This window comes from Camelus ferus, chromosome 3 (assembly GCF_009834535.1).
Source record: "Camelus ferus isolate YT-003-E chromosome 3, BCGSAC_Cfer_1.0, whole genome shotgun sequence".
Taxonomy (NCBI): Eukaryota; Metazoa; Chordata; class Mammalia; order Artiodactyla; family Camelidae; genus Camelus; species Camelus ferus.
The window spans coordinates 52,513,035-52,529,744 of NC_045698.1; the positions used below are offsets into that span (position 1 = coordinate 52,513,035).

Sequence of the window (16,710 nt, forward strand, 5' to 3'; positions counted from 1 at the left end):
CCTTTTGTAGTTCTTTTCCCAAAAAGTGCATGATAAGGAAATGAGGATGTGCAATGTGACAGAGGAGAAGGAAGGATTTGAAAGGTGGTCCTCAAATCCCGTGGGGTAGGCAGGCTCCTTGGGGACAGCCACAACTCTGCACACAGTCAAAGACAGATGTCCAGGGCTCTGCCAAGCAGGAGAAATTAAGGCAGAATAAACATTGTGTCATAATTCCATAGAACTTGCAACTGGGAAATTCACGAGAAAAATCTCTTTCCCTAATTAAATAAAATTATAATACACAATTTTCCTTATAGCCAGAGCCAATGTTAACACAGTTAAAACTTGCCCTTATATAAAAGTCAGATACAATACACATAAAATTTTAATGAAGACGTTCACATTTCAAACCTCTGACCCCCAGGCTCGGAAAGCTTTCTCCAGTCTTAAGGCATTCATGGCATATGTTCCAAAATTGTCAATTCCCTCCTCCTGGCCTGCATTCATGATGACGTCATAAAGTGCTGCAGAGTCTTCTCGTCTGTGGTACAGCTCCCAACCCAGCTCACCTGAAGTACAGCCACAAGTGCCACACCAGAGTTAGAGTGATGATCGTAGGTCTAACAAGCATTAGCTACAACACATCAATAAATGGAGAGATTCCATTTATGCAATATAGGCATTTGTTGAGTTTTAAAAAGACCAGTCCACAGAAACATTGCAGCAAAACCCCACTGCAAAGAAGCGTGCCATATCACAGATGCGTTTGTGCCCAATCCTGTCCCCCATGCGGAGAGCAGCATCTAGAACACCTCATGACACAGAAAGACTGCAATGCGGGAGTTAATCTTGCCCTCTGACCTCAGCTTCATAATGTTAAGTGAAGAATTTATCAAGATAAGGGTTCAAGGTTTAGACACCTCAACTCCCAACTCCTTTCCCCCAAATCACAAGGCTTAAAAATAGGCAATTGATGATGATTAATCAAATGGTCTTCATGGTAGGATAGCCATAGTCTCTAATGCCCCCTATTCCCCGCTCCTTCCCCACTTGATCATTTCATTCACCATTAGAGCTGTGGGCAAAAAAAGAGGAAAATGAAGCCCAGCCCAAACAGTCTGCTTCTTTTTTATTCTGTTTATGTTTTATTCTGGTCACCATTTACCAAGCTTGGGTGGAAGAAGGATGGGGAAAAGGGACAGTGGAAGCCCAGGGAAGAGCTGTGGCCTTTATACTGTGCATTCACCTGGCTCCCCCGTGTTGAGGGCTGATGGTGAGGTGTTTTCCCAGGACACCAGCAGAACATGGGCAACGTGTAACTGAGTGACTGCCTGGGCATGAAGCACTCCTACTGTGATGGGACAAGGTGTCCAGAGGAAGTTAGAAGTAGGACCAATGGGGAACTGAAGACCATTCATTCATCCCTGTTTCCATACCTACTATGTGCAAGGTTAGGTGCATATGAAGACTTCCCTAATGCACTTAGAGTCAGAAAGATGGATAATGGTAATGCTTTAAGTGCAGTGCCTGACACATTCAAGATGATCCTCCATGGGAGACTCTATGGGAGGCCATTTTGAATGTTCCCAGATGGAATCAGCTGGCCTGCATATTCTGTCAGCCCTTCCGACTATCCCAACAGCCATCCTCTTCCCACTTTCCTGGCTACCTTTCTAAATGTAGGCAGCTAGCTATGGGACTGGAACAACAACCGGAAATCTGTGGAACGACTCTCTCAGACTAGGAGTGAATAAACAGGATTGTCATCAGAGTTGGGCAGGGGAAATCTTCCTCCAAAGTTACACTGATAAAAGTGGTGTGTGTGAGCATGCATTTGTAGTAGTTTGTTTTAAATTTTAGAGAATTACTCTAGGTTGTTTTCCAATTCTTACCAGTGTAAGATATCCTTATAGCAGTGACAGGAATGTTGGAAAACTTTAAAGACTTGGTTTGAAGAAACTTGAAAGCATCATCACTAAGATCTTCAGAGGTAAGTTTCTGAAGGACCTTTCTTGCATGTGGCCCCGCGACTCCAAGGACGCCAAACTCATCAGTTACGTTTTTAATTTCAACATCATATCTACCTCTGACTGCCTCTTCTTCAATCCATCTGCATTTGAGATTCATAAACATTGTGTTAAATCTTGCTTGAATAATGCATGTTGGTAACAGATTATTTCTCTGAAGATAAGCTCCATGTCTAGAATTACCAGAAGGTCCCTAGAGTGTCATTTCACATAATCACCTAATTTTTAAAGTTGAGGAAACTGAGTCCCAGAGATGTTAAATGATTCTCTTTAAACCACTCTCTTATAAATTTGTGGGTAATTTTTCACAGTACAGAAGGAGCCTTCAATTTAAAGAGCTCTGCCATCCAGTTCTTTTAAATAGTAACAGCCCTATTGCATTTAAACTAATGATTCAATCTTGCAAATGGGATTTAAACCCAGATTTTCTCTAATACCTGTACACAGGAGGCACACTTGTGCTGCTAAAGGTTAACAATGTGCCTGCCACCAGACACACACTTGCTTTGACAATCACAAAGGAAAGACAAAAACTCTAAAGACTAGTTTCAATTTCTAAGCCTTGGTGAGTTATGGGAACCCAGTTGTAGGGTCTGTTTATAATTTATTGAGCAGACCCTGGAAACACACAAGACTACCATAAAATGATCATCTGGATTTACACAAAGCTAAGCTACGAAGATGGCTCCCAACACATCTTGGGTTGGAGGATATAATTTGCATCATTTTACAACTGGTGTGAGAATCTGTCAGAGTAAGATGTTCATAAAACAGTATTCCAAATGTTCTTGGAATACTGAAGACTACAGATTTGAGAGTAGACTAAAGATTCATGTGAAGGATTGATTTGGCAGGTCAACCATTTAGATGCAGCTGTGGACTACAGAGCACGAAGCATGAAAAAGGAAGGAGGTAACCTGGCAGGGGAGTGCAGTTCACTGATGGGGACTGAATGTGGGCATCAGAATCAAAAAGACTGGCTTGAGCAAGTTACTTTAACCCAAATTTCAGTTTCTTCATCTGAAAATAGGACAAACATATACCTTGCCCGTTAAGGGACTTTACTGAGATAATATGTAGAAAGAGTTCTGACATATTGGTGATGCTACTAAATGGGAGTTAATATTATTTAGAACCAATAAACCCTATGGATGGATTATCCATTGGAGGGAAATAGGACAGGGGCCCTCACTTCAAATAATCTCCTATAAAAGATATTAAATTTATTTAAAACAAAGAGGCTTAAGAATTAAAGTTGTACTTTCAATTACCGGTAGAAGAAAATCTTAGTGCAAGATTGAGTCAATATATAATTCATAGAACATTTTCTAACCAGTCGTACACTTACCTAAGATCATGAAGTTCTGATCCAGAACCAGTTACTAGTAGAAACTCCCCAGGAGATTGGTGAGAAACAGTCAGCTCAGCGTATACCCGGCCTTTTGGTGTTAACATGTGACTTATATTTGTAAAACCCACCTACACAAAAGAATTTTAAATTACCTCAGGATGAAATAGATATCTTACGTATCCTTTTAACACCACATGAAAATAAAAATGTAGGTGTTAACAATGAGAAACAGCTGAATCTTTTGTCTATCAATTATGTGAACTATCTACAAACCTAAACCCAAGATTAATTTAGAAATTTTCAGTTTCAATGATCATGATAATTGCTTGTCATAGTAATTACACTTCAGCCAATTTTGCAGTTCCTATGGATACAATTAAGCAAAGTCATGAGGTCCATAGATGATAATTCATTCAACAAAAATTTAAATTTGAAAATTAGCTAGAATACCCCTGATCAGTTGAAGAGTTCTGATGTTCATACAGAAATCATTACGTGGACTGAAATAACACATTGGTTTTTTTGAAAATGAGGGGATAGAGAATTAGGCAGGCCAGAATCCTGGACCTTGCACCCCTATAAGGTTATTTACCTTGGGAATGACATTTGCAAAGAGATGGTCCAACAATCTGATGGAGTCTTGGCCTTTGATGTTAAACTTGCCAAACGGTGACAGGTCAATCACCCCTACTCTTTGCATAACCTGTTTATACTCAGAGCCTACAGGCTCAAACCAGTTTGTGCGACGAAAACTTGGCCTAAAATACAATGTTTGTCATAAAACAACAGTCATTCATTTTCAGAAAATTACAGAATCAGGATATTTTAATAAGGCCTATACATCTAGAAAATCTCATTTGGGGGAAAAATGCAACCTGTTCTGCAAATCACACATATATTGGAATCTGATTTTTTTAAGTTATTACCGATTCGCTGACTCACTTCATAGTGAATGAAGTAGTACTTAATTAGACAGTAAGATAGGACACGTGGGCTCTCAGATCTGGAAAAGAGCCTAGAAGTCAACCAGTCCTGTTATACATATTATAATCACCTAGGGGAGCATTTTAAAAATACTAATTTGGGGGGCCTAATTGAATCAGAATATGGGGGCAGGGGAGGTAGAGCTACCTTGTCTGGTGCTTCTCAAACATTTATGCAAATACAACATCACTCACACTTGTTAAGGTGCAGATTCTGATGCAGCAGGTCTGGGGTGGGGCCCTAGGTTCTGCACCCTAACAGACTCCCAGGTTACATGGTCATGCTGTTGGTCCACACCTGGACTGAGTAAAGATCTGGTCCAACATCTTCACTTTTTGGAGAAAAGGCACAAAGTGACTTCTAAGACCTTTCTATTAGTTAATGACAGAGTTGGGCCTGAAACAAAGGTTTCCTGACTCATCATGCAGGGTCCTTTCTACTCCACAGGGCAGACTTTTAATGTGGTATTTTAACTTTAGAGCAGGATGCTAAGTCTGCAAAATGAGTTTTCAGTGGTTTAATTATTAAAATAGTAAAAGAAACAGGCTAGGTCCAAACAGCACAAGCTGAAGAACAGACCTCGCATTTATCTGGGTCATTTAGGAAAAACCAAACTAGCATTTTGCCCCCAGGTAATCTCTACTGGCTGCCTACAGAGTCCACATTCATTAATCAACAACTGGGCCTCTACCACACTTTGGACCATTCAGATCTGGTCTGAAAGTAGGCAGCAAAACCTGTTTAAACAAAATGACACGTTTTTTAAAAGGTAACATAATTTCTAGGTTTGCTATTTGTTTTCCCTAGGTTTGTGGATTCTCATGAGAAAAAATATATGATCACTATTAATCCCAAGTACAACAATGACATGTAATCCGAGTACAACAATGGTAACAATTTTAGGGGAATTCAAAGAATTGTTTTAGTGACATGTTTTATGTTTTATGCTAATTTTCCTGTAATTTATCAGCAGTGCATATAATTTGCATGATTCAGTGCACATACACTAGAAAGCAGCTGCTTTGAGATATCCCTTGACAAATAGAAAATCTGTATTTCCATACTGCTTCCATACCATGTGATTCGACCAGGCATCCTAAACCAGGACAAACCTTCAGGAGCCACCTGAAGCCATGTGGGGATTTGGAGAGGGTGGGGAGAGTTCCTCTGAGCAACTGGAAAATGCCAAGCAGAGGCTTAACCTGGGCTGGTTGTAGGACTCTTAAGGCCACATGGGTCCTGGATGCGGGCCAGTGTCATGTGGGATAAACTAATGCCTCCACTGCCAGAAAAGAATTTTTGTGGGAAAAGGCTCAGTGGTCTTTGGAATGGGGTGGAGGGATGGGATGGGATGGGATGGGATGGGATGGGATGGGATGGGGACATGGCATTTCTCTGGTGTCCTTCCATTCTACCCCCAAATTTCATTTGGCAGTTAAGCCACAGGCAGGTTAAGTCACTTACTTACCTGTACCCAGTGTCCTGGCCTGGTTTATAGAACCAGTGTGGCTGCTCCCAGCCTGCATGGAAGCCCATGGAACACTTAGATTCCAGGGTTTTATAAAGCCCACTGACTCGCTGAGTTGGTCTCCCGGCAAACCGTTCTTCTTTAGGGTAACCAACTGAAAAGGAAAACCGATCCTCTAAATAGTGTATAACCCAAACTAAAATACTTTCAAGGGATTCAGAAAATGGAAAACATAGTACTTAAAGTCCAGAAGCATATATATGTGCATGTATGTATATATACATATATACATACACATATATATATTGACATTAAAAAAAACAAAAGTTGTATTATCATACTAAATGAAGTAAGTCAAAGACAAATACCATATGATAGTATGTATATGTGGAATCTAAAATATGACACAAAAGAACTTATTTACAGAACAGAAACAGACTCACAGAAAACAAACTTATGGTTACCAGTGAGGAAAGCTAGGGTAGGGATAAATTGGGAATTTGGAATTTGTACACACTAACTACTAGAGATAAAATAGATAAACAACAAGGTCCTACTGCATAGCACAGGGAACTATATGCAATATCTTTGAATAACCTATAGTGAAAAAGAATATATGTACGTATAACTGAATCACTATGTTGTACACCAGAAAGTAACACATTGTAAATCAACCATACTTCGATAGGAAAACTAAAAAAAAAAAAAAAAAAACCAAAAAACCAAAAAACAAAACTGTCATTTATACTGATCATCAAAGGGTAAAGTAAAAATAGATTTAAAAGTTAAAATCACTGATGCATTCCTCTTATTAGATACAAACATCCACATAGATTTCTTGTTGCAGTCATAGTGGCACATGATTTTTAGAATCCCTAACCACCCCTCCACAATGCTCAGAATAAAAAGCATCTCAAGTCAATTCTGAAATTTAACAACAATAAATTTGCTCTTTACCAATATTGTTGAATCCATATGACTCTCTTGCTTTGGCCTCGGTGTACTGAGTTGTTGTCCATTTGCCATAACGATTGGGATCCAATTCTATCAGATCAAAAGGAGGTTCTCCGTGCAGGATCCAGTCACTGAGATATTTCCCTACCCCACCAGCATGGATTATGCCATATCTTTCAAATACAGAAATAAATACCCTGTTACTAACACATGTTGTTTTCCAATAATGAAACATGTCCAAATACTTTATAAGGCCTCAGAGTTGGAGTGTTCTGTGCTATTCAGAACACAAAGTCAACATAATCTTTATACTATCATTTTTTTCCTCAAAAAAAAAAAATTAGGTGTCTAAATGTGCCTGACTTGATAGTTAGTTTCCAGTTTCAAGAGCAAAACAGCCTGAGTCTTAGCCAGTAAGGATGCTTACTTTAGGAAATTGGAGGAAAGGAAGCAAACAGGCAGATGTGGTTGGTACTTCATCAGCCCTCTTGAGCTATGATTATCCTGACTGATAGGAACCTGGCAGGAGAAATATGTACACTGTAGAGCGGTATGCCCATCTCTTAGTCTCTGTTTATTTCAGGTCCCCTTAGTGATGGCCTCTGTGCAAGGATCTTGGGCCATCATCCTAGAAGCATTCGGAAAAAGCAGCATCATCTACAGACTTGATGGGAAGAGTGGGCTTGTTTTCTATTTCCACATGAAGATGCTATAAAACCAAGAGCATGACTATGGCAAAGACTTTAACGTCAGATGGGGGGGATCACAGCTTGACATTGCCCACGAGCAGTTCTATCCTCTCACTGCTTGTCTGAGGAAAGACTCCACTGTGAGTTCATCTGCAGGTTAAGTCAAGAGAAGCCTCTGAGGAAATGGATGAGCAGAGAATCATGGGGAGACGACCAAGAAAAGGAGCCACACGAGTGGACCTCAAAATGCAAGAAATTCCAGTATCCCAGAAAACAGTTACTTAGCCAGAATCACATGCTTGTCTAAGAGCATGGGAGGACCTTAGTGAAGACTGAAAATGTTAACTAACTTTTCCCACAACAAGATACCAGTTTTGCCCTTTTATAAAAACGAATGTCTGTATTTGTTATAAGGATATTGCTCAAGCAGAGTAAAAAGGCAGCAATTTATATGTCTCTGGATAGTTTTAAAAAGATACATGGCTCATCTAAATTACCCAAAAACTACCTCATTAAGTTTCAAGAAACCAAAAAAATATATATATATATATATGAACTATATGCTTAAAATGTTTACCCATTTAACCAGTCCCCATGTATGATATCCAACAGTTGCCATTTTTGAGAGCTAGAGATCCTGTTTACAAGACTTGAAACTATATAAAGTTCCACTGAATTTGAGGGCTTACCATTTAGTAGACATTGTTTCCACCTAACATGTATTTACTGATTTACTCTTTGGCAACTCTGTTGCACCAATGAGAAAACCAACCTGCACACAGGGGTTAAAAAAGGTTACACAGCAAAAAAGTGCAGATTCAGGATACAAACTCAGTCATCCTACTCCCGGGTACACTCCCTGTTATTGGACTTTATTTTCTCTTCAATAATTCTCAATCTTTTTCCAGCCAAGACACACATAACAGAGAGAATCCACATCCTTGGCAGACTCCTTGGGCATAGCCAGGGTTGTGCTTCGGTTTCTTGTGGCTCACTGCTACACCAGCACGTTCTTGCCCTTTTCACAAGGCATACGTCAGCTTTCTAACCATTAACAAGTTATCTGTAAAATCCCACTCAACTGAGTGCTGTGAAACATCTATTGAGAGCCCTTGGTTTAGTGGTGGAAAGTATAAAAGCATAGAGTAAGAGAGACCTGGGTATGATTTTTGTTTTGCCACTACTAGCTGTGTGACCTTGAGTGAGTGGTGACTCACCCTGAGCTTTAGTCTCCTCATGTGCACGCTTTCTTTAGGGTGCTGGTGGAGAGCTGACTTGGCATTTAAGGGCACACTAGTAGGCAAGCGAGACATGGCAGCTTCTGGGCTCTTACATAACCAACAACAGAGGGTGGCTGCCCAACTGATGAGATTTTCAGAAGGCAGTAATGTGTGAAGTGGAAGTGAAAGGGAACTTGACGACGAGAGGAGAGTTAGGCTCTTTTTCTATGTCCAGCATTAATCTGCAGAACCCGCGTCTTCCACGTGGCCCAGCTGCTATGCATTTTGAGTGTTGGTATCTGCCTTTTTATGATTCCTCTGTTAAACTGCCTGGTATTACACCTTACAGCACTCCCCTCTCATTAAGTTTGCTGTTTATAATCTGTTCTAAGCCAGGAAAGCTAGATTCAATTCACTATAACTCATTAAACATTTTGGCGTACATTGTGTTAGTCACCTAGAACCAGGATAACTTGTTAGATGTGGGATAAAAGTAAAACAGCTTTGACTGAGGGTAATCTGTAAGGTAAACGAGTGCTGGCATATAGGTAGAGTTTGCAATGACCTACTCTCTGGACTGGTTGCAATAGAAAAACAGATGACACTGAAATGCTGACCCCTGGGCCCCTCTCCAGATTCCTGAATCAGAGTCTATAAGAGGGGTGCCTGGGACTCTGCCTGTGGGTTCTCCAGTTCAACACATCCTTCACAGATTCTAGTGACAAATAATAGGAATTTCATAGATAAGCTGCAAAGGAGGATGAAACACATGTAAGTAACTAACCACAAAGTAGAGATTCTGCCCTTTAACAAGCCCTCAGACGATTCTGGTGCTCAGCCAGATACGGAAACCACTGGCCTTCAGAACCATGGAATGGACTCTGATATTAGCTGGGAGGGGCAGCAATGTGCGCTTTCCATCATGTTACATGAGAAATATCTTAACAATCTCAACTTTTAAATACTAAGAAGGCCTTTTTGGGTCAGGCCAAATTGCTCAAAGAGACTGAAGCACTTTGCCTGCCCCGACCTGTTAACCTTCCCCATTCACCTTGCAATGTCTGCAACCTGGGAGAATTACCCAGAGAAATGACAGCAGGAGTCCGACAACAGCCCCACACAAGTAGATACAATTCCCAGGTGATAAGTAACTGGTATTCCAAAAAAAGCAACTTTCTAATTTCCTTAGTAATAGGTGTTTCATTGAGGTATAAATATGAGGCCAGGGATGCTGTCTGCTTGTTCACAGATAAAGAGCACGGCTTACAATCAATGATCTGCAAATATTTGCTGACTAAATAAAAAATGTAGTGATTGATTACAGAATCAAAAAGAATAAAATACTCAGGAATAAATTAAGCAAAAAGAAAAAGTGCAAAACTCATACCCTGAAAACTAGAAATCACTGTTGAAAGAAATTTTAGAAGTCCTAAATAAATGGAAAGACATCCCATATTCATAAATCAGAAGACTCAATATTGTTAAGATGGTAATACTCCCCAAGTTGATCTATAGATTTAATGTAATCCCTACCAAAATCCTAGCTTGTTTTTTTGCAGAAATTAACAAACTGGTCCTAAATTTTACATGAAAATGTAAGAGGCCCAGAATAGCCAAAACAATACTGAAAAAGGACAAAGTTGGAGGATTCACACTTCCCAGTTTCAGAATTTACTACAAAACTGTAGTAATCAAGATACTGTGGTACTGGCATAACGATTAACATGTAGATCAATGGAATAAAATTGGAAGTCCAGAAATAAATCCATACATATATGGTGAATTGATTTTTGACAAGGATTTTGTGGTATAATAAAAAAATAAATAAATATTTGGCCTTTGTCCCCAGTTCCTGGTACAGAGCTCCTAAAACCTTTTGGAATTTATGTTCTTTTGTATGCTAATGATACCACTCAGTGGAGAGGGGAGCAGTGGGGCTAGACAGCTTCAGAATAGAGGCTGGTCACCAGAAGTTCAATCACCAATGGTCAATAACTTAATCAATTGTGCAAATGTAATGAAACTTCCATAAAAAAAACTCTTAAACAACAGGGTTCAAAGAGCCTTTGGATTGGTGAACGCATTGGTGTGCTAGGAAGATTGTCCACCAGAGGGGGCATGGAAGCTCAGCACCATGGAAGCTTCCCTCCCATATCTTGTCCCATGCATCTCTTCCATTTGGCTGTTCCTGAGTTGTATTCTATATAACAAACAGCTAAAAGTAAGTAGGGTTTTGCTGAGTTCTGTGAGTCATTTAGTGAATTATCAAACCTGAGGAGGGGGTTGTAGGAACCTTGAAGTCTGTAGCCTGTCAGTCAGAAGTACAGGTGATCCCTGGAAGTTGAAACTGGCTTCTGAAGTGGGAACAGTTTTGTGGAACTGAGTCCTTAATTAGTGGGGTCTGCACTAACTCTGTCAGTTAGTATCAAAACTGCACTGAATTTCCGGACACTCAGAAGTGGCATCACAAAAAAAGACATCACAGATGCCAACACAATTCAATGAGTAAAGAATAGTCCTTTCAGCAATTGGTGCTAGGAAAACTGGCTATCCCCAAAAGAATGAAATTGGGAACCTACCTCACTATAATATACAAAAATTAACTCAGAATTGATTAAAGACCTAAATGTAAGAGTTAAAACTAAAACTCTTAGAAGAAAACACAGGTATAAATCTTAACATTAATTTGTATTAAAAAATGGTTTCTTATATATGATATCAAAATTACATTCAAAAAAAAGAAAAAACACATTCTGGACTTCATCAAAATTAAAAACTTTTGTGCTTCAATGGATACCACCAAGAAGAAACCCACAGAATGGGAAAAAAATGTGCAGGTCATGTATTGGAAAAAGGTCTTACATCTAGAATATATAAAGAACAACAACTCAGCAATAAAAAGACAAATAATCCAATTTCTTAAATGGGCGAGGTATACAAAGAGACATTTCTTCAAAGAACATACACAAATGATGTACAAGAGCAACACTCCCACATGCACACACCTACATATGGACTCCATAGGTGATTATCCAAGCCCTCAGTTACATGAGATCTTCCAGCCTCATAGCTCCATCTGATTTTCTCCCTCTGGATATTACAAGGACCTGAACTCAATACGTCAAACCCAACCTGTCAAAAATGGAACTCATTATTTTCCTGGTGCTTTCTCCCTTTGGCCCCAGCATTCAACCAGGAGTCAAGTTAGAAAGATGGCTGTCATTTGCTATTTTTGTCTCTCCCTTAAGACCTAATGCAATCGATCACCAAATCTAAACAATTTTGTCTCCTGTCTCTCAGTTCCCACTGCTGTTCCCTTAGTTCAGACCCAGCCTCTCTCTTGTACTGGAAGAACAGCACCCCAACCAGCCTTGGGCCTCTGGCCAGACTTACTGCCGTGTCCTCAGCTGTAGCCCAGCAACTAGTACTCCACCTGGCACACAGCTGGCATCATCAACTATCAGTTGAATAAATGGCCAAATAAAATGGGGAAGAAAAATAGAATATTAGAAACTCTGATATGACAGTAAAGTAGGCTTGACATTAATAGTCACCAAATTAATGAGACAAATATTAGAGATGAAACATCAAATGGGTAATGGAATCATAAATAGTAAGGAATCTGAGGAATCAAAAAGAAGCAAATCATGTTGAACAAACATGAATTACAATGAAAATGGTATCAGATACATTATATATTTGATATTTTGAATTATCTTTGTCACACTGTGTTATGAAAACATCCTTGTAAAACTGGGGCAAATGGACCTATCTGCATATTCACAGCATGAAAGGAGACACAAATAATGGAAATGGCAGGAAATATGCAAAGAGAAAATTCCAGGAAATTATTGCCTTTCTGTGTATAGATCTTTAAAACCTATTCAAGTCAACGTTTTAAGACTGAAATTTTTTATTCCTTGTGTTTCATTAGTCATGAAAGGGAGAAAATTCTCTGCCTCTCCCCCATTTTCCATTTTTGGCCTGAGATTATAGGACAAGACTTATCTAAAATATATGACTCTCTCATAAAAGTTGACTGACATGGAGATACTCACCCAAAGCCTACAGCCACCCAGTAGTTTCTGACCCCTTGATGGGGCCCCACCATAGGGAGAATGTCAGGAGAATAGGTGATAGGACCATTGACCACATTGATGATGTCAGCCTTTTTTAAGACTGGAACCATTTCCATGGCAATTTCGATGTGTTCCATGATTCGGTCTAGATCAGACTCAAAGAGCTCCTTTCCAAAACCTGAAAAGACATGCTACTGTGATCAAGATGCCACGGCTGCCCTGACATGTGCTCTAAAGGGATTTAAATCTCTTAATCAGCTAACATTTAAAGATAGCCTGTTAGGAAAGTATTTTCTTTCTTTTTAAATCTAAACTTAATATTCACTATCAGTAGATGAATACTATTATACTACTATATTATATTCCTGAGAATAATAATGTTATTTCTTGAAACAATAAATCATGAAAGTTAACCTTTTTAGAAAATTTTAATTTATGCATATTAGCATTTAATACAATCACAATTTAAAAAAACAAACAATAACTTGGTTTGTCAAGAGAGAGCTTTTAGGCGGGAGGGTATAGCTCAGTGATAGAGCGCGTGCTTAGCATGCACAAGGTCCTGGGTTCAATCCCCAGTACCTCCACTAAAAAAAAAATTAATAAATAAAAGAGAGCTTTTAGCCTTCAATTAACCATCAAAGTGCTCCATCCTCCCAGGTGAGGGCAATGGGAGTTTACACAGTCATGTCAGGACCCTGGGGATAAGGATTAAACTACTCTAGGATTCTAGACACCTTTTAACTCTCAGGAGGGAAGGAATGGAATGGAGGCCTCATGCCTCAACCCCATTCCACACATATCTGAGGGCTAGAATGCTGGGAAAAGAGTCAGGGTCTTGGAAGACAATCATCTTCTCAGCCATAATTGGCACTGGGATTGAAGGCAGGGCCACAGAGCAGCTTCTCAAAGGCCTCCACCCATACTGGTGATGTTCCCACGTGGCAGCCAGCTTCTCATTCTTCCTCTGGACTGTGGGTTGGGTCAGTGGCATGGAGGCCTGCAGATTCACCCTAGACTAGGACGTGTGGGTGCCCAGGGCCAGCCCACACTGAGGTTCTCCCTCCAACTGGAATTATTTAAATATTTGTTCAACATTTATTTGGAGGAAAGGCTGTCAGCGTCGGGGAGGGGCAGAGAAGGAGGCTCCCAGGTGGCAGATCAGCTATCCCTTTGGGATCCAGAGCTGTTCCATGCAGGCCCAAACACATGCCAAGCCCACTCAGCAAAACCAAAGCCCTCAGCTCACTGGCCCAGCTCCTGCAAAAGGCGATTTAGCAATCAGTTGTAGTGACCGGGACCCAGGTGTTCTTTGAAGAGCAGGAGGCGGGAGTCATTCCCTAGCCCAACTAGCTTATCAAAGTGTAACTCTAGAAAGCACAGTTTCCTCCATTTCTTTATATTCCCTATAATAAGTGTGTCCCCATGACATTTTAACTTCTTTTATAGATTAAAACCTGAGATACTTCCCTAGGTGACCCAATCCTTCATCTGCCTCTGCAGAAATGTTTCATGAAAAACAAAAAAAAGGTTCTTCTCTCCCTTACAGAACCTGAAAGAGTAACTATGGTACATCCTGCTTTAGCCTAGAGCCCTGAGGCTCCTTCACATCCACTGATGCAATCAGGGAGGGCTTCGGTTTAGAAGACCCACCTACCCTGCTCTGCTAGAGACTTGGAAGCTTTCATTCTTACCAGGCTGGATGTCCTATCTCTGATACCTGTCGTGTTTCCAACTGTCAAAGCACAAAAGCAGCTATATCCAAATCTAGACACTAGACCAAGTAGGAGGGGGAGTGAGGGAAAAAGGGGAAGGCTGGAGGCTGGTGTGGGCAGGTAAAAATCACCTGGGGCCTCCCAAAGCAGCAGGGAGCATCTTTTATCAGCTTTTCCACCACCAACTCTCCTCCCTCACTCCCTGTGGTGATAGTTCAAAGGGATATGAGAACAGAATTCACCTCAAATTCCTCACATCCAATGTCCCAGGTATCTGATGGTCTAGTATTAATAGTGTCATCTTATTCTGCAGCCAGCCCAGAGCTACAGGGAGGACAAAATACATGTGTGAGACCTGCACACACTTCTGTTTGCTGAACCCACCTGGAGGGACTCCATTGGTGACCCACGTGTCCTGAACTTTCATTTTCTCCTGACTTTCATACGGACCAAACAAAAGTCCATCCCTTTCCTGTCGGAGGTAAAACGATCCTTCCAGGTCACGGAGCACAGGGAGCTCTCGCTTTAAAGCTTTCACTTCAGGTATACTTGATGTAACAACATATTGATGCTGCACTGGAATGAGAGGATGTTCCAGGCCAATCATCTTGCCTACTTCACGAGCCCAAAATCCTAAAACAAAAAGTCATTTTGCAGTGCCACCACATATATAAATGTACCACATCTGACACTGATACAGTGATTTAAATTAAAAGAAAATATTTAGAAGAATTCAGTACTCATGGCAAAGTCCAAAGAATGTCGTAACAACTTTAAATTTTTTTGTCATTGTAAAACTGAATGGAGGAAGAGAGGACAAGACAATCTTTTATGCTACCCCAGAGTTTTGAAGACACTGTAATCTAAGGGAACTCCATTCCTGAAAAAGTATTTTGCCCAGAAGCAAAGGTGGGCAGAAAAAAAAAATTATTTGAAGGGAAAAAATTTACAACCCAAATATATAAAATGTACAAATGTTGATAAGAAAAACAGTAATGGACTGACCTTACTTGCAGAACAGGGATGGTCAAGCAATGGAAGAGGCCCCGTATTGATGTGACCAACATAATAATCATGCGTAATAAAGCCCTGCTGGTCAGGCCCTCTACCCACCCAACTAAATTCTACAAATACAGAATTGTTCTGTTAACTTAAACTTCGAAATGTATATGCTTGGAGAGAGATAGCACATTAAGTTTTCTATGTTATTTTAAAAGTTTAGTTTGAGTATGTTAGTAAGATCCTTTCTTGCAAAGGCACAAAAGCCCTGGGAGTCCAGAGCACGAGGTAGGAGGTGTCACAGCGAAGTGGGGAGGGCTCACAAATGGGGGCAGGGGTCATTCCACAATCTATGCTTCATCCTTCACAGTGTTATGGGGACCGTGTTCTTGGCAGAAATAAATGTTATTTTTTTACTTTGCAAAAGATGGAACCAGATAGCTTGTGGCTGAAAGGACCCTTGATTCTCCCCGCTGGTCTTCCGTCTACAGAGGTGGAACTGAAGTCCAGCGAGAGAAAGAGATGGGCTCAAGTTTACACTGGAAGACCCTGGAATTGCTATGTCTTATTGGCTTTCTTGCTACAGAAAAACTATTTTAAAAATCCAAGACTCCTTCACTTGTATAAGGATATTTGAAAATCTAAAATGATAAAAAATAATTGTTTGGCAGGGATGTGGGGTCACCTGACCCATCAATGAATTATTTGGGGAGAAGGGATTCTACTTTCTTGTTTATTTCATAATAATTTTGAATAATCATTCAAATGACTAGAGAATCTTAAGTTATTTCTTTAAGAGGTTGCATTCTCTAGATTTTTAACCATTTCTGTCTCTGCTTTTTTTTTTTTTCAAACTAATAAGGAGTTCTGAAGTTTCTGTCATTATAAAGTTCAGCACTAGATGCAAATCACCAATTAATAGCCTAGGACAGAAAAACAAAGCATAAATACAAAACAGAAATAGACTCACAGACATAGAATACAAACTTGTGGTTGCCAAGGGGGTGGATGGTGGGAAGGGATAGACAGGATTTCAAAATTGTAGAATAGATAAACAAGATTATACTGTACAGCACAGGGAAATATGCACAAGATCTTATGGTAGCTCACAGAGAAAAAAATGTGACAATGAATATATATATGTTCAGGTATAACTGAAAAATTGTGCTCTACACTGGAATTTGACACAGCATTGTAAAATGATTATAAATCAATAAAAAATGTTAAAAAAAAAAAAGAGCC

The 16,710-nt window shown here is 39.9% G+C and overlaps 1 protein-coding gene across 13 annotated transcripts in view; it reads right to left on the minus strand.

The window, feature by feature from the left end:
* Window positions 1–16,710, minus strand: part of DMGDH (dimethylglycine dehydrogenase) — a 53,829-nt gene that overhangs the window by 24,232 nt on the left and 12,887 nt on the right. For 10 of the 13 annotated variants that reach the window (XM_032474876.1, XM_032474859.1, XM_032474899.1 and 7 more), the window contains 8 exons: window positions 14,854–15,102; window positions 12,734–12,932; window positions 6,770–6,939; window positions 5,813–5,966; window positions 3,953–4,118; window positions 3,358–3,488; window positions 1,875–2,092; window positions 394–551 (listed from right to left, as the gene is read on the minus strand). In XM_032474876.1, coding sequence (XP_032330767.1) covers window positions 394–551; window positions 1,875–2,092; window positions 3,358–3,488; window positions 3,953–4,118; window positions 5,813–5,966; window positions 6,770–6,939; window positions 12,734–12,932; window positions 14,854–15,102 — 1,445 coding nt within the window. Of the gene's footprint in view, window position 1; window positions 169–393; window positions 552–1,874; window positions 2,093–3,357; window positions 3,489–3,952; window positions 4,119–5,812; window positions 5,967–6,769; window positions 6,940–12,733; window positions 12,933–14,853; window positions 15,103–16,710 lie in introns of all 13 variants that reach the window. The other 3 variants (XR_004317898.1, XM_032474885.1, XM_032474925.1) reach the window with 3 other exon arrangements.